The following is an 18,444-nucleotide window of genomic DNA, read 5'->3' on the forward strand; positions in this document are numbered from 1 at the left end:
CTCTATTCTTCCTTATTTCATAAGGTTTGTTGAGTTATATCTCTTAATGGATACGTTTTTCATCTCTCACGGAGCACCCACTCTGGCGATCGATGAATCATTGCCTGCGAGGCATTTCTTGAAATCATGGGAGGAAAAGATTTTTCAAGAGAGACCCAAATCGATTCTCGTAATTTCTGGCCATTGGGAGACTTCGGACCCCACCGTAAACATCGTTGATCGGAACGACACCATCTATGATTTCTATGGCTTCCCAAAGCCCATGTACCAGGTCCCTTCTATTTCTCTTCTCCTCACCAAAATTCTTTTAATTTTCCTTTTTCATTTTTTCTGGGTTCTCTTACATAAGGAAGAATAGAGAGATTTGTGAATATATAGAGAGAGATTTGCATGTCTGTTTTTTTCTTCTTCTTCTTCTTCTTTTTTCCTTTTTTTTTTTCATTTTGAATTTCTTTAGCTATTTTTTCCTTCTATTTGGGTTGGAGTCTGAAAATATGAGGTTTTAGCTGGATTGGGAAATTGGGTTTCTTCTATTTTAGCTGGCAAACCAAGAAATTTAGTTCCTTTTTTTTTTTTTTTGGGGGGGTTCTTTTTCCTCGTTTTTGTCCGTACGAATTTTTTTGATTTCCTGCATGAAACTGCTACGAAGACACGCCCGTTGTCGAGGAGTCTGTCTGCGATGAAAATGGATTTTAGGGCTTGTTTGGCAACCAGGAAAGAAAAAATCATGGAATATTTGTTTACACAAGATTAGGTGTCAAGGTTAGAGAGGGCTAGAGAGAGAGAGAGAGAGATTTAAAAGGGCATGTGATTTTGTACTTCTTTATCTTACACATGGTATGTCTGTTTGGGGTGGAACCAAGATCATGTGGGTCCCCCACACGATTTTCTATACGATCAACGGCCTTTGATATCACATACATGCCCGTATATGATCCCTTTGTAAGACCAATTATGACGTGTGGGGTCCCACAAGTGATTGATCAAATCCATTCGTTTATTTGGCCCTACTTTTATATCTCTTATGAACCAAAAATCAAGTCAATCAACCAATTGTACCACACAAAAATTTGGTATTTTATATGATCATATTGTCATGCATTAATTGTTACAATTTAAAGTAGAATCTTTCTAAACTCTAAAAGTCTAAAGTCAAAACTCAATAGTTTAATTAAGTAATTACTGGTAATTTATATCTTATTTGTATAAACAAATCATGCCTGTTTGTGCATAAATAATCTTGCGGTTCACATGATTAGCGGTTTGTTTAGTATTTAATTCGGCAGTTCAAAACTCTAAAAAAAAAATAAAAAAATCGAACAATTTGACTAATTCAATTCAATTTTTAAATCATTGCTTAAAACTATGAAAACAATCGGTGCGTTTCGATTCCATAATCGGGTGCTGGAATCGGCATCATATTCCGTCATTTGGTACAAAAAATGAATGAAATTAAGGGGTGAAAATGACACCGAGTGGCGGAATTTAAGGAGAAAATGTTGGATTCTGTTTCCTACCTTCAAAGTTGGTACTCTAAATTGTGAAAAAGAAAAAAATTTCCAGAAAAAAAATTTCAATTTCAGTTAGAAATGTTTTTCTTGCAATCCAAACTGGGCCTAGTGTTAACTTGTAACCATTTTCAGCTCAAGTATCCGGCTCCGGGTGCACCGGAATTGGCAAAGAAGGTGAAGAAGTTGTTGACAAAGGCCGGTTTCAAGCGTGTAAAGGAGGACAAGGCTCGTGGCCTGGATCACGGTGCGTGGGTCCCGCTAATGCTCATGTATCCGGCCGCCAATATACCTGTGTGTCAGCTTTCCATTCAAACGGACAAGGACGGATCATACCATTACAACATGGGGAAGGCATTGGCCCCACTTAGGGAGGAAGGGGTTCTTATAATTGGGTCAGGGAGTGCCACACATAACTTAAGGGCCCTTAGAGACGAGAATGGATCTGATGCTCCATATGCACATGAGTTCGATACATGGCTCAAGGAATCACTCCTCAACGGAAGGTACGTCCAAATGCACCATGTTTGCCAAAGGACACTGTCATTCTCCTCTAATTATTATCAATTTCTAATGTAAAGTTTTATATGGTGAACTGTAAAATGCATTGGGGGCCACATTATTAGGTGGTATAAAGAAAGTGATATATTCGCCCCTCCATTTTTCTTACTTGGGACAGGCCCCTCTAGTGTATTTATGATTAGTCTTTTACATGAGGGGGGCCGTCCCAAGGCGAAAAAGGGGGCAAATTTATCATTTCTAGTGATATAATCTTTTTTTTTTTGTGTTGGGCCCCAAGGAAGATAGGTCATACCCCAAATATGATCGATTGTTTCCTTGTTTTTAAACCACTTCTCACCCTCTACTCATTTGTGCCCTCTAAGTCTCTCCTTCTCCCACCCACCTTCTACTCATGGTTGCCGAACATGGCCTAAGTGTTCTCCATTATCTGATTTATTGAGCTATAATGATAACTCAATAATTTCACTACGATGACAAGTGCTTTTGGATGATGAAAATGCATTGGGGAACCCAATAGGGGTGGATTTTGCTTTCGATGATTATAATGCATTTTCTCATTCTCCATCTTTCCCATCTAAGTTACTTTACGTACGTTATAATCTGTCTTCTTTGAACGTAAAATTTACAGATATGAAGACGTGAATCATTACGAAAAGAAGGCACCCTATGCAAAAATGGCGCACCCCAGGCCCGACCATTTCTATCCCTTGCATGTAGCTCTTGGGGCCGCCGGAGAAACAGCTAAAGCCGAACTTGTTCATCATAGTTGGAGCTACGGCGCACTTTCTTATGCATCCTATCGTTTTACTACTGCTCGTTGATGATTCTGGGTGACATAATGTGTTTTGTAATGGACGAGTTTTTCTTTTATTGCTGTTTTTGTTTCGTTATTGTGTGATAAAACTGAATGCGTGTGTTTGTTCTTGAACTTGTATGGTTTTTATTTTACTGATGAAAATATTACTTATTTGTTGATGTTCATTTTTACTGTGCATTTGGGGCTCACGATCGTATGGCTGAGATTTTTTGATCGGAGAGATTTTAGGGATGTAGTCCATCCACGATATGACCAACATATGAATAACTTTTCACCAAGATTTTTCAATTTATTAGTTAATTAGCATGATGTTGGTGATTAGGCTGTAATGGCTGTTAGAAGGAACACTTATTATCAGTATTAGGAGGGTGTTTGGATCTAGGGAAAAGAAAATTATGAGAAACCCGAATCCAACCTGACTCAACTCGAACCAATTTGAAAAAAATAAATAAAGCGAGTTAGATGGGTTGGGTTAGGGTTGAGGGAATGCTACCTTGGTTTGGGCCACGGTTGGCCTTAACCCGACCCAACTCAACCCAAGGTGAGCCTATCAAAGACTTGAAAACCGATTTCCCGATGAAAAAAATTTTGGAAATTTTTTTTTCACTACAGGTTCTTCAGGGAATTATTTGTCAAAACCCTTTTCCTCCGGATATCTGATTTGCCAAAGAAACAGATAAGTAAAAAAAAAAAATCAGAAGATGCACACACCGAATTTCTCGTAATTCGGCCATAATGCCTACGTTCACTGACTAGAACATGATCGTCCAATATGAGAAGATAAAATACAAGGATTACAATGGGATTAACCTGAAACCCACAAACCACAACCTTTCCCTTGCTTCTCAACCAAGACCGTAAACAAGAGCAGCCCGTGAAAAAAACTACAAGAGAAAACCTTAGAAGAAACTCTCTCTCTCTCTCCACATGTTCCTTTCCCAACAGAAATCACCTCCTTTTGCAACAGCCACCCTCCTGGTCACAGACTCACAGGTGATAGAGATTTTATATTATAGGTTTTACAAAACCTAATAAAAAGCCTTCTAATTTTAGCTCCACACTGAGAAACTCATTTGCATGGAAAGCAAGGCAACTATCCCAACTATAGCTTATTTTCAAGTCACCTAATTTTTTTTTGGTGATGTCGCTACCTGTGGGCGATCAATGCAAGCCACCATTGGCTTTTAAGTACCAGCTACATATCATCGAATCATCCTGGTTATGACTCCACCTCCACTGACTCAATCAGCACGATTAATGCACATCTATAACTGCAAGCCTTGGATTTTAAAACCAATTGCATCCAAAAAGTAATCGTATAACTCAAATTTATGTTTAGTTCGAGTTCAATAATCAATTTTAGACTTAAACCGATTCTCAAAATCCAGCCTCAATATATAAAGGGTATATATATGGTCCTTGATCAGGGTGCTCTCAACGGCATTTGGCTAATCAATTGTCATTGTCAATGGATTTTATAACATCCTGTAATTAAGGTAGCCGTTAGGATAGAGTCAAGGTGGCAAACGGGCCGTGCCGGGCCGCGGCCCGGCAAGGCATGGCACGGCACGGCACGGATAGCTACAGTGACGTGTGTAGTGCCGGCACGACACGACGCCGTGGGCCGTGCCAGGCTTGGTTGGGCGGCCTGGCACGGCCCATTTGCCCAAGCACGGCAAGGCCCGCGAGCCCGGTTTTCCCTTTATAAAAAGTATTTTTGTTTTTGAAAGACTCGAAAATACACCCCAAAAGTTGTTTCAAACGGCTAGTTTGGGGGGTATTTTCGTCCAAAACATATATTTTCAAAAAAATAATAAAACACGGGCCGGCACGGTGCGGGCCGTGCCTAGCCTCAAGGATTTCGGCCCGGCACGGCCCATGAACCCTTCCGTGCCGTGCTGTGCCCGGCCCGCAGGCCTATCCGGGCCTCATTTGGTCAGGCCGTGCTGGCCCGGCCCGGCACGTTTGCCACCTTGAGGATAGAGCCTAACAGCCACAATCTTTTTAGCATTTTTCCGAAGCTTCTAATATTGGCACTACCATGTTTTAATAATTGTGTAAAGTGAACTTGTCTTTTCTTCTTTAACTGGCTTCTGGGAGCTTATTTAGGAACTGTAATAATCTTTAGGGAAATAATAAATTCGCCCCTTTTCTTTACATGAGACAGCCAGCTCCAATGTACAAGGCAATCGGGCCAGGCAAAAAAAACGAGGGGCGGATATGTCACTTTCCTAATCTTTAACTGTTATTTAAATAATAAAAGACAATATGAATTGGTGCAATTATCAAAATATGGTAGTGCAAAGATCGGTACCTTTTATGCCCAGGCATACGTGTGAGGGAGACACAGAAAGGACTCTTCGTACTCGAACCAAATATAAGTCTGCCACAATTCAAGTTAAAAGGGGTGCGAATCATCTTACAGGGGGGGGGGGGTGCGAATTTATGAAATAGGCAAAAGTCATCCTAATTTCATGACGGCAAAGGAATAAACCCTATCAATTTTTTTTCTGTCTGGGTATCTGAGAGAGATCTTTCAAGCGTTTTGGTTTTTTGTTTTCTCCTTTCCCCACGCGATGAAGAACTTGGATCCTCGGCAGTACGACCACGTGGTAAGGTTTCTTTCTCGTTAGAAAAAATCTACATGCTCGGACAATTTCAATCTAATCTAGGTCATGAAAGTTGGGTTGGTTGTCTATTTTAAGTCTTAATTTCTGTTTATGTGATTATTCATTCTGGTTCTCTTTCGTGTTGTGGTATTAGTTCATCTTTTATCTTTAGAAAAATTGAAAATTTGGAGATTTGTTTGGTATAAAGAAATGAAATGTATTCTTAGGATTTAAGATGACACTGTTAATGGCAAAATTGAATTAGGGTTTTTATTGTCGCAGTGACTGAATTCATTAAGAATAGAATATAAAATCCAATCCAGGAAAATTTTGTGGGTTACTCATTGTGGACTCCATGGGAATAAATCCAAGCATGTTGTTGACGCCTCGCTTTTACAAGGGATTTCCAAAATGGGATGTACAGGGAAAGGCGAAAGTTCTACTTTATCAAATGGGTCTTGGGACATACAAAAATGACTGGAATTTAACATTCTATCCTCTTCCTTAGAAAATTTTATAGTGAGACGCATGGATGCACAAGAGTTCGTTTTCGGTAATGGATTAATGAAAGGGAACATCTGTGCTTAGAGAGGTGCCCAAATTCCTGTATAAGAGCAGACCAATTGACATCTAAGAGAGGGACATACCCAAAATAAATTCTTTCTATATCATCGTCCCTTTTGCTCTATTAGAAATCCTTTTCGAGAATGGAACACTTGTTCATCAAAGATGGAGGTACCAAATATGAACACTATCTAGATCATTATCCTTTTTGCTCGAATATTGACTACTCATTTTTACGTGTTTTTTAGTAAAAGAAACTCTTGTTTTATCAATCTTGCCTTGGATTAAAATATCTCCTTAAGATTCAGGTGAACGCCTTAATGTCTATTGTTCTCCATCGAATCCCGTAATGGTTGTCTCCATGATCCTAATAGGTGTTTTATTAATAATTGTACTAAGTGAAAACTTAAGAGGAGAAATTGTCCCCATGATTCTATCGTGACTTCTAGTATCAGATAGATATTGAGACCCACATTTGGTTTATAGCACTTGTCAATGAACATTGGATCTGGTTTCCAATAGTAGAATGCAAATATTGTACAAACTTTCTTCTTTCTCCACTTTGGCTTATCCATGTATCTTCCTACGAGTGCCAGCACTCGGAATTGGGGGATTAGGTCCTTGGATTCCCAGTGTCACAAATCTCTCTCTCTCTCTCTCTCTCTCTCTCTCTCTCTCTCTCTTATTCTGTGGTCTGAATCAATTCATTCATCATAGGTCATTTGCAATATTGAATGGTAAAATCAGTGTTCCAAATGAGTACTTTCTTTTTGTTTTTGGATTGTAACAATAATTTTATTAAAAGGGCAAAGCAAAAGAACCTTGACCTAGATTGTCAAGGAAACAAGAAGAGGCTACAAAAAAACCTTCAAATCAATAAAATGAAAAAAATGATCATGATTCATGTTAGCCTCTCTATGCACACTACTTTGAGGTAACTTATATGAAACTTCATTAGCCAAGTAGTCGACTTGTTGGAAAGAAGCTGCTTTTCTTTCAATATGGCCCAAGACTGTCTCCAATGCATCCAACCCTCCCTTTAAAAACTAGACCAATTCTATCCTTCCACACAAGCCACAAAGAAGATGTAAAAGAGAGTTTGCAAAGGATCTTACCCCTTTGGGATTAGGGGGTGAACCCCCAACTCTTAGTTAGCTTACTAATATGATTGGGGAACATCCACCTAATCTCAAATAGATCAAGCATATATTCCCATATATCCCAGAAAAATTATAGTGAATGAGTAAGTGATCAACCTTCTCCTCGTCATTACAAAATGCAACAATTAATGATCAAGTGATCAACATTCTCCTCATCGACCTAATCTCAAATTGATCAACCTTCTTATCATTTGATTGGCATCGGAATAGAGCCATAAAATACAAAGGCATGCGTGGAAGCATGACCCTACTAACTGCAATTTTCCCACCTAAAGTGATGTGGGGCGATCAAAGGAAGGAATAATACTTCGCTCTGATACCAAATTTGATGCAGGACGATTGAAGGAATGATCTTGAAGGTGTTTGAGTTTCAAAAAAAATTGGATGATTTAGGAATATGAGAAAATATGTTTGAGAATAGGGGAGACAATGAGGATTTTGGATCCTAAAATATGTGATTAGAGTGGGAAAAATATTTGTTCTAGATTTTTTGTAGGTTTAGAAGGGTGCAGACGTAAGCCGAGAAGGTGCAAACATATGCCAGGAAGTTGCAGATGTACACCGGGAAGGTGCTGACAAGGGTTATGGGCAGTATTAGTGGACACGGGGTTTAGGCTGCGATGGGATGGGCAAACTCAACAGCTCAACAAAGCCTTTGTCCCAAACTAGTTGGGGTCAGCATGGGATGGGCAAACACGAATAAAAAATAAGGTTTGAGGTTTTAGGCAAGGGAAAAGAATATTTTCGGTTCCTGGGCAGATTGTTTGTGTAGAAGAAACCAAGAAAAGAAGAGAGAAAAAGAGAAATATAGATTGTAAGTAAAGGAAACAAGATAGCTATCTCAAGGAATCCCACCAAAAATTTATTTGGCATCTCACCAAAGAAGAAGAAGATTACACTATAATCACACTAGCAATCCCGAAGCTTCGCACCAAGGGAACCCTAGGCATCGCACCAAGGGGATCAAGGCTGTACACCTTGGAAAAGTAGACTTCACATCCACGATTTGGAAGAAAGCAAGAAAAAACCAATTTTTCGTTCATTCATCCATAGCATCCATCATCATCATTCATAAAAGAAAAGTACTCCGAGGATATAAGAAAAAGAAGAGAACTAGAAAGTTCTAAAACCCTAAAACAAAAGGCTAGTACTTTTGGATAAAAATACCCTCTAATGACTAAAATAATGACTTAAAGAATTTGTCCCCACGTAAATTTTGGTAATACATGCCTAGGGTTCCCTATTTAAAACACTCATAACTCAAAGAACTTAAGTGATTTGAATAGGAAAAGACTCTACTACCCTCCCTATGACTTAAAAATACTTAAATAATACTTTGAAAACTAAATAAAACGCTTTTAAAATCAATGACGGGCCCATCTTCATGACTCATTGATTCAACATGGGATCTTGGATGGGCCCCATCATAAAGCCAGTAAGCTCTTCTTCATCGGAGACAGCTTCCTTTTGACTCTCTCAATCGTTGGGTGACGCAAAGTCGCAAACTCTAAGATCGCAAATAAGAGTTAAGAACAGCAGCACAGCAGCACATCTGCATCCCAACAAGCACATGAATTAGTTTACCACCGATCTGTCCATCAGATTCCACAACTGACGACTTCTCAAAGTTAACACGGTTACCATTAAATGCTTTGTAACACTGCAATATCCCTTTTAGGTCCTCACTTTCTCTTCACTAGCTTCACTAACCAAGAGGGTATCATTCACATACTACAGATTAGATATCTCTAGCCTAGATGACATGATAATTAAGCTCTGAATCAGCTTTCCATCTCTACCCTTATCCAACTTCTGGCCAAGCACCTCAATAACAACCGTGAATAGACATGGAGAAGGTGGGTCATCCTGTCGATGACCCTTGGAACTTTTGAAGAATCCTTTAGGCGACACATCCCTGTAAAGAATTCTACAAAAAGTTGCATGACATTTTCCTCCACAGTTTCCATACACTTTATCAGGTTCGGGCCTAGCCCCTACTCTTGGATAACACTGCCTTCTTCACCTCCTGATGGGAAACAGTCTCTCCAGCTCCTCCCGCTCTCTCTCTCACTCTCTCCTCAATTTGCTCAGTGGAAAGCCCTGCCCTTTCATCTTGGGTAACGATCTTCTCTGTGTGGTGCATAAAGCCTCATAACGCCCCACTATCGCCTTTGTGATAGCACCCGGATCCTTGCATCTAACATCATCAAATCAAGCTTTGGATGTGGTCTGATCTCCCAGAACTAACAATATTATGAAACTAAGCATTCCTTTTGGCCTTTTTTTTCATCCACTTTGAGGGGCCCCTATGTCTCACATTTGATCGCCTCTTGGAGAATCACCCGTTTAGACTCTTCTTTTACCGTCTCTCTTTGCTCTCTTTTAGCCTCATTAAGCGGTTCCTCGTCTTCTTTATTATCAACAGATACAATCTCTTTTTCTTTTTTTTTGAATGGTATCAAGAGAAGCAATCTGCTCCATCACGCCACCTCTTTTGCCCCAACGAAGTCCCTATTAGCCTTGGACTATGCCTTAAGTGTGGCTTTCAAAAATCGTAACTTCTGATCCAATATAGCATCCACAAGCCCTTCAGAACATCTCTCCGTCCACTAAGTGTTGACTGATCAACAAGATATTTCTCCTTTAGTCATGCTAGCTTGAACCTGAAAGTAACATGACCCCAAGAAATCATCATGGGATCAAGCAGGATTGGGCACAATGATCAGACGCTAGCTTAGGAACAACCAATTGTTTTGCCCTAAGGCACTCCCCCATCCTTTAGCTCTACACCTCGACTAGTGGTTGCGCCAGATTGGGGACCGTCGGGTCAAGTTTGTCTAAAATTAAATTTTGACGGGTCTAGTCTTGGAAACCCTGGTCCGGCTGGAGTAGGGGGCGTGCTTAGAGACTATTCGGGTAGAGTGGCTTGGGCTTTTTCTGGCCCTTTGGGAGTCAATCTTCTGAGGCGGAGGTTAGGGCGGTATTCCACGGTATTAAATTTTTTGAGGGCTTGGACCTTAACAAGGTCGTAGTGTAGGGTGACTCAAGTAACGTTATTCGGTGGCTAAGTGGCTCTAAAAACTATCCCTTGGCGCTTTGCTAAGTATTTTGAGGAAATTCAGGACATTGTGGGCTCTTCTTCTATTAGTTTTTGTCATGTTATAAGATCGACAAATGGGGACGTTGATGGGTTAGCTAGCTGAGAGAGAGAGAGAGAGAGAGAGAGAGAGAGAGAGAGAGAGAGAGAGAGAGAGAGAGAGAGAGAGAGAGAGACTCTTGAGCAATATGATTTTCTTGCACCTTGATATTTATTTTTCTTTTTGATATTTTTTGTATTTGGTCGGATTTGTCTCCAGCATTTTCTTTTTGATACTTTTGTGCTTGACCATCCCGGTCCCCATTCTGTAATGAATATTTTACCATTCAAAAAAAAATAAAAATCAGTGAGAGTCCTGTAAAATCACGAAAATGAATGGAAACATATGCAAATGATAGAATTTTAAGATGATACTCCATAAATGGTAGAATTAGCACTAGTACACACTTAGAAACTATAACATAAGGAAGAAATCCATCCATAATTATTTAAAAACATCGAACTCCAGTGACATGCTTTGTCGCTCATGTTTGATAATTCAGTACATAGCACATTTCAAATATAATTCATATACTTATTTATACATAACACATACACCATGTCCCACATGCAATTACTTTAAATATAATAACGTAAAACATACTAATATAGTGTACCCCTAATACACTTACAATTTTTATTTTGGTATGTGTTTTGATTTCGATGAGTTTTTGTGGGTATGGAAATGGAAACATTTTGATCATTTCGCGTCGATTTCGGTAGAAATTTAAAACCAAGCCTCTATTACTGGTGGCCATCATCTCTACTTCGTTATGCCCAATTGCAAACCCTATTATATTCTCAGCAACAGTCTTCAAGCCCCTCTTTTCCTTCCTCCTGCTCCTTGGCAGAACCTTGATGTTACTGTCCGCACTGCCATTTCTTGTTTGCTGTAGTAATTTGTCCCGTTTGACTTTTATTTCGTATTGTCATTATCTTTGCTTTCTACGTCTCTCGAACTAGGCCCTCAGAAGCCCCTTTGACGCAATGTCTGCCTAGTCAACACCCTCTCCAGATGTGGATCACATGATTCACATCTAATTGGTGTTGGCCTAAATCCATAGAATGGCCCATTAGGCTGGGCTTGGGCTTGCTGGTGTTGCCTATATAAGGAGGAAAGGTAAGGTACGACAGGCCCAAAGGAAGAAGGTTCACCCAAATATAAAATAATGGGACTGTCAGGAATCAGAAAGGTATTAATACATCAGAGGAGACAAGAAGAGTCAAGCTCCAAAGCCCCAATATTAGTATGGCATGAGGATGGAGGGGTCTACAACATTGGCGATTCTCTGAAGGTTGTCTTTAGCAATTTCGAAGATATTAGCAAAGAGGGTGTCAATATCATGTAAGGGTATTCTTATCAATCATAAGGCTTTGTTTGGTTTTAGGTATTTACCTCGAGAGTATTGGTATAAGTAGTCAACAGGGAGGAGACAAGCCTTGGATTACCTGGAACTTATCTCGTAAGATAGTGGTAAGTAGTGTTTGGCTGTCAACCTCGTAGAGTAGGGATTGTCATTTTACCAATATATATATATATATATATATATATATATATATATATATATATATAGAGAGAGAGAGAGAGAGAGAGAGAGAGAGGGAAGAGAGAAAGAGAGAGAGAGAGAGAAAAAAAATCATTCCCAAGAAATCTAAGCAAAATTCCTCCTTTTTTATGGTTTTAGTCTTGAATTTCTTTGGGAGGAGACAACGGTGACACATCAACAGACATGCAATGATTAAGCATGGGACATCCATGTAGTTTCCAGAGATTTTAATGCTATATTGGCAACCAAAAGTTTTGCTGACATGGCAACTAAGTGCCAAGCAAAAAACCCCTTACCCATCCTGGCTTTTGTGCAACCCAACATAACCTCAGGATATTATCAAGAGGCTGTTAGTGTCATTGTCAACTGAGATCCCTTAGACACTTGTAACATACGGTGACATCATGTCACTTTAATTAAAAAGAGGGGTTTTTCAACTATTCCTAAACTGTTCTATGTATTACTTCCAGACCCTAACTATTCCCAATCAACAGACACAGTTTCCCCACTCTTTTGAATTGTTGCAGACCCAAGGAAAATGCAAGAACCCCTACCACAACTGGTTACAGACCTGAAGTTTTATCTAAAATTATTCAGAAGCCTAAACCAAGGCCTGCAGTAAAAATTGTGGATTTTATAATCCATTTTTTTTAAACCACCCCACCTGTAAATGTTTGGTAGTCCTGGAACTTCCATTTTGTGTTTCTTTCTCTTTGACAATCTTTATTGTTGAGGTGTGCGTGCTATCCACAAAGCAATCTGTATGGAGAATGAAAAATAAATCTCAAATCTTTGGCTAGAAACAAATTCTAAAATTGCTTTCAAAACTATCAAGAGTTCATGGCAAGCAATATGTTGATCTCTTAATAAAGAACCCACACCAAATTCGTATGAAGGGAGAAAAAGAAAAAGAAGTGAGAAGGAGAAGAGAAAAAAACAGAAAAAAAAATCATGGAGGTTGAACACCATGACATAAGTTTCCATTAGAGCCATCCATGACCGGACCCATCCTACTATTGTAAATAAACATTAGACATATGTGAAGGAATTATATCAAAATAATAATGTAAATCAAACCAAGCTATGTTAACTCATATGTGAAGGAATTATATCAAAATAATAATGTAAATCAAACCAAGCTATGTTAACTCTTAACACTCAAGTTGGAGCATCGATATCATCTATGTCAGGCTTGGAACAAATACTACCAAACTTACTGCGTGACTGCTTCGCATTACATTTGTAGATGTCTGCTAACTGATCTTTGGATCTCACACGTAGAGTAGATATAAATTTTCTAGTGACCATTTCAGGGACAAAATGACAATTTACTTTAATGTGCTTAGTCCTCTCATGGAACACTGGATTACTAGCAATGTACGTAGTCGCCCATTATCACAGAACATCTTCATTTGTTACCCATCCTCTAACCCCATCTCCATAAGCGTCTTCAACTACATCAACTCACACCCTGTGATACAATGTTGATATCTTAATAGAGCATCCACTCCAAATTCGTATGAAAGGAGAATAATAAAAATAAAGCATGAAGAGGAGATAGAAAGAAAAGAGAAAAAAGAGGAGAGAATAAAGAGGAGAAAGAATTTGTGGACGTTAAACTACCAACCCCATTTACTCATATAGTTGATTTAGATATCAAGCCTTCTTAATTACATAAGTTGCCACCCCATCCTACTAAACTAAATAAACAGAAGAGATGAGTAAAGGAATTGCACCAAAACAGTAGTGTAAAGCAAACTAAACTATATTAACTCTTAACAGGAACCATATTGATCATTCCCTTTCTCAAGTTTCAATATTCGATACTATCTCACATTTGGCAAGCAAACCTGCTCTGGATTTCTTTCCAAAACAAATGTTGTGATTGAAAATGATGATATAGATTTTTGCATTCTCCCTATTAGTCCACTCAAAGTTATTGAAGATGACACATTAGGGCATAACCATGATAGTACTTTATTATGTTTACTAATGTTCAGGTACGGGTTATGAGAAAACCCATGTTTACCCACCAAAAATGAAAAAAAAGAACAGAAAAAGAAAAGAAAAGTACCAATCACAACCATAAACCAAAGAATACTCGACAATATCCTCCTTTCTCCGTGTTTGGTTCTAATTCACTTATTTGGCAGAAAATTGACAACATTTTAGTCAGATAGGTTTTTCATTTTTCTTACATGCATGGATCATTAAAAGAATAGTTTTTAAATAAAGGTTACACATACAATTAGTTGACATGACTTCTCAATCTTGAACTTACAATTTCCTAAATTCCTTCAATATGCATTTCATTCTCCTACAATGAATTGCCACTATGTGCATCAATCATAAAGTATGTTGAACTGTATCTTGTATCATCATTTTCCTGTTAAATTATCAATATTTAATGTTGTGTATTTTTCCCCTTTGTTTTTGATGAATCTTTCTTTTGAATTTTGATAGGCTATCAATGACAAGGATGTTCGAAACATAGTCCTATCTTACCTTGTGCATAATTGTTTCAAAGAGACTGCAGAGACCTTCATTACTTGTACTGGAATGCAGCAGCCTGCTGATTATCCTGTGGACATGGACAAAAGAAAACGTGAGCGATCGTCAATGTGCCTCAGAGTTATGTTATAGACTTATAGTGTTAAACTATATTATATTATATATTTATGGAAAGGAATATGTACTTCTAGCAAGATATGATGGATTTTTTCAAAATACATATAATATTAAACTATATTATATTATATATATTTATGGAAAGGAATATGTAATTCTTTCAAGATTTAATTTTTTTTTTTCAAAATACAGCCAAGAAGAATAATAGAATATAATACTGGTTGCCTCTATGGCATCCATGTCTAACATTATCTGTGATACATCAAAATGTTGGAAAACAAAATTGTGCTTTTACACGGTGACTACTATTTATTCACGTGACAAATACCATAAAATACAGCTATAAATTCTTCTTGGTTGAACATATAATGTTTTTGTTATGATGATTCTAATTGTGTACTTCTCTTGACTGCATACTAGCGATTTTCCATTTTGCGCTGGAGGGGAATGTTCTCAAGGCCATAGAACTGACACAACAGCTAGCTCATGATTTGTTGGAGGAAAATATGGACTTGCATTTTGATCTCTTGAGCCTTCACTTTGTTGATCTTGTCTGCTCTAGGAAGTGGTGAGGGAACTGTCAAAGTGCCTATGTCTAAAACCATGATTTATTGACAATGTCATTTAACTGAATGCAATATTCACTATAACTTTCATGGCAGCACAGAAGCTCTGGAGTTTGCTCAGACTAAGCTGACACCGTTTGGGAAGGTGCACAAATATGTTGAGAAGCTGGAAGTATGTTTCTTTTTAAACATGCCTTGTGAATTTCTGGCTGCTTTTTATTTATTTATTACAAAACACCATTTGGGTATGTGCGTACACTGTGTAAATAAATACGTGCAGTAATACATAGGGTCCTCATTCTTTTCTATTTGGCCAATGTGTCTGTGGGCTTCGATTGAAGTAAATACAATACTACTACCATTGTAGGACTTTATGGCCCTGCTAGCTTATGAGGAACCAGAAAAATCCCCAATGTTTCATCTGCTAAGTCTCGAGTATCGGCAGAATGTTGCGGATAGTCTGAATCGAGCAATTCTTGGTATGTTTCTTTTGTTCCAATTTATTATTTTCTTTCTTGTCAGTGTAGCATTTCCTAGTTTTCAGTGAGTCAGATCATTGCATCTATCGCTTGTTTCCTTGGTTAAGTTAAGAATCTTATTGAATCCTTTAACTCACTCTTGTGTCTTGATCAATGACAGCGCATGCTAATTTGCCTAGTTATTCATCAATGGAAAGGCTGATACAACAATCTACAGTGGTTAGACAATGCTTACATCAAGAGCAGGGCAAGGTAATGTTTTGTTTTCTTTGGTGTGGGATTTGTTGATAGTGCTTTGTGTTTGGTACTATTTGCCTCTTCGATTCGTGTGGCTGATCCGTCGCCATCCACAGTAATGTTGTTGGCAAGTTCACCTTTTTCTTCCGAGAAATCAATTGCACTCTTCTTTGCTTTTAATTTAGCTGTTCAACCTAGCCCTTTGGTGATGCTCGCATGTTGTCAATGTCAGATTACGTATTACTTTTCATATAGGACATAATTTTCTCTAGCTTGTGACAAGTGCTCAACTTGAGCCAGTTGGATAGGCAGAAGTGTTGCCACACACACACACACACACACACATTTCTGAAAGTGTTAAAAATGGAGTGTGTCTGACCTTAACTGAAGGATATATGGTGCAATTCTTACTCTTAATCATGGAATTTCAGGATGCGCCTCCACCGTTTTCTTTGAAGTCTTTTCTCCAGAACTAAATGATGGTGTTTGAAGATGCTACCGCCAAAAGATTGTGGTTTGTCATATTATCTGTCCGATCACTTCGGGCTATGGGCTATGTTTATGGTGTAAGCTTCAAGCATGAGTATGACAGTTGTGATGGCTTATCTATGTCTGGTTCTTCTCTCATTTGATTATTTATGCATGTTCTCGACCGGCGAAATCGAAGTAGTTCTTGACAATACACTGCTCACTGGTGTTGCTGGTTAAGTGTTGTGGCTGGTTCTCCTTTGCATATGGTAAGAGGTTAGAAATTGAAGCCTCCCTGTTATTTAATGTCAGGTTTTGGTCTGCCATAACCGAAAGCCTTTGTTTCATTTCTGAGACACTGAAGAAATGATCGAATGGTAGCACATTGGAAGGATATTGAAGTCATCAGAGATGCTTGTCAATATTGCTTTGGGTAGGTATTGATTCTTGAGCATTATGGCATGTACTATTTCACTGTTTTATATTTGAAAGACTAAGAATGATTTAAGTGATAGCAAATATCGTAATGATAAGACAGCTTGCAGTCCAACATATCTATTTGATGACAATGCCCAGTAGAATTTGCACGAGACTTAGCTTCTTTTCAAATGCATTAACCGAAGTTTTTGTACTCTTTTGAGAGATAACAGAGTTTAGAGGTATGCTAGATTCACAAGCGCCCTCGCAAAAATAGGGGAGAAGGGCACCCCCATTGGTCAAATACCATTTGAGATGGCACAGAAAATTAAGATCTTAACAGTCTTTAATGCCATTTGACCAATAGGGCGCTCTTTTCCCCTATTTTGCCAAGGGTGCCTGTGAATCTAGCATTCCTCCAGAGTTTATGGCATACTTTGTTCCGAATTGTACCATCGTGGATAGAAGTTGAGTCAGTATTTGCTGTACTTTGGAAGCCTCTAAAGCCATTATCATTTGTCAATGCTCATCAGCCACAGTGACCAATGAAAATAGCTTAAGTTGCTGATCTCATAAAAAACTTATGCATAAGTTAGCTTATTTTCTTCTATAACAGAAAATATCAGACCTAGACAAGCATTTCCATTGAAAAGGTCGTCTTCCAAGGGGTGTATAGAGGTGTGTCAGCCAAGTAATCTTCAGCTTGTCTTGTATCAACCCCACATGGCCACATGCACGTGATACCTTATAAAAGCCCCACGTCTGATGGAAGATTGATTGAGCACACACTGAAGACAGTATCAAGGGGACGGGTGTTCTCAGGTTGCATTCTTCCATAAGAGAAGAAAATTCCAGTTTGGGGATGACTGAATCTCAAATTTTCAGCTTCAAATAATGTTTTTAAAACTTTCGGTTCTCCCAACAGGAATATGCACCATCTAATCAAACTTTACAAGAAATCAGTCTTATTTTATGTATTTTATGGAATTTCAGACGGTTTCGATCATATTTCCTCGTGTGGCACTTATTTTATGTATTGTCTAGCACTCATTTCAGAAGGTTTCGATCATACTTCAGGACTTTGGGGGACTAATTGTAAAAATGTTTCTAAATTGATTAAAAGGGAGCTTTTTGCAAATTGGAAACCCAATTGGGTTGGGCGCCCAAGCTTGGTTGGACGTCCAACCTTAATGATGGATATTCTATATGTATATTTGGAGAGAGGAGGGACTCTCTCTTACACAAGTTAGACAGATTTTCCCTTCCCTCTCTTCTCTCATATTCTCTTTCTCTTGGGTTCTAATACAATAAAACAAAAAAGACATTCTTCATCTTCCTCTCCCTCCATTAATTGAAAAAGTGTTCTTCAATAGTTCTTTTACGAAGTCCAAGCAACAAAGAAGGAGCCATCACTAACTTCCAAGTCATGTCATCTTGAAAAGACTAAAAGCCGAGCGAGGAGTGAATCAAGTAGAGATTACCGGTCGGGTCAGGTAGCCAATCACTGTTGTTTCTTATACCTTTGAGAGTTGGTTTTAATCACCATTGATAACTAGTAAATAAGCTTCCTAGAAAATCGAACAAGAAGAAATTTTTTTGTTATTTATATATTCAAAGGCCCCCCGTTGTGCCTTAAATCCTTGTTCGATCCATTTAAAACTAACACTCCCTTGGACAAATCAACTCAAAGACCTTCATTTTCACTTGGCTAACTAGCGTTACTTTTGTACTTCAGATTAACAATCCATCCCTTATCTCTTCTTCCATTGCAGTGTCACTTAATTTG

General features: G+C 38.5%; 2 protein-coding genes across 2 annotated transcripts; both read left to right on the plus strand.

Moving 5' to 3' along the window:
- On the plus strand, positions 1–3,011 carry LOC143846026 (extradiol ring-cleavage dioxygenase-like). Its single transcript, XM_077354434.1, has 3 exons — positions 1–271; positions 1,644–2,014; positions 2,659–3,011. The coding sequence occupies exons 1-3, from the start codon at positions 47–49 to the stop codon at positions 2,849–2,851; spliced, it is 789 nt and encodes a 262-aa protein (XP_077210549.1). The 5' UTR covers positions 1–46; the 3' UTR covers positions 2,852–3,011.
- A 2,263-nt stretch (positions 3,012–5,274) lies between these two features.
- On the plus strand, positions 5,275–16,791 carry LOC143846028 (LisH and RanBPM domains containing protein). The gene is made up of 7 exons (XM_077354435.1): positions 5,275–5,459; positions 14,327–14,468; positions 14,912–15,059; positions 15,154–15,229; positions 15,425–15,536; positions 15,697–15,788; positions 16,205–16,791. Exons 1-7 carry the CDS (start codon positions 5,424–5,426, stop codon positions 16,247–16,249), a joined length of 651 nt encoding a protein of 216 aa, XP_077210550.1. The 5' UTR covers positions 5,275–5,423; the 3' UTR covers positions 16,250–16,791.
- The last annotated feature ends 1,653 nt before the right edge of the window (positions 16,792–18,444 follow it).

Source organism: Tasmannia lanceolata, unplaced genomic scaffold, assembly GCF_043159265.1.
Source record: "Tasmannia lanceolata isolate RefF3 unplaced genomic scaffold, GAP_Taslan_0.1 ptg000015l, whole genome shotgun sequence".
Lineage (NCBI taxonomy): Eukaryota > Viridiplantae > Streptophyta > Magnoliopsida > Canellales > Winteraceae > Tasmannia > Tasmannia lanceolata.

What these genes read in the sequence shown, in the direction of transcription:
- LOC143846026 (XM_077354434.1), top strand. Translation starts at nt 47, where the DNA reads ATGGATACGTTTTTCATCTCTCACGGAGCACCCACTCTGGCGATCGAT. An exon ending in TCCCAAAGCCCATGTACCAG is followed by an intron (nt 272 to 1,643) that starts GTCCCTTCTATT and finishes AACCATTTTCAG; the next exon opens with CTCAAGTATCCGGCTCCGGG. An exon ending in GAATCACTCCTCAACGGAAG is followed by an intron (nt 2,015 to 2,658) that starts GTACGTCCAAAT and finishes TAAAATTTACAG; the next exon opens with ATATGAAGACGTGAATCATT.
- LOC143846028 (XM_077354435.1), top strand. Translation starts at nt 5,424, where the DNA reads ATGAAGAACTTGGATCCTCGGCAGTACGACCACGTG. An exon ending in CTTGTCTGCTCTAGGAAGTG is followed by an intron (nt 15,060 to 15,153) that starts GTGAGGGAACTG and finishes CTTTCATGGCAG; the next exon opens with CACAGAAGCTCTGGAGTTTG. An exon ending in TCTGAATCGAGCAATTCTTG is followed by an intron (nt 15,537 to 15,696) that starts GTATGTTTCTTT and finishes GATCAATGACAG; the next exon opens with CGCATGCTAATTTGCCTAGT.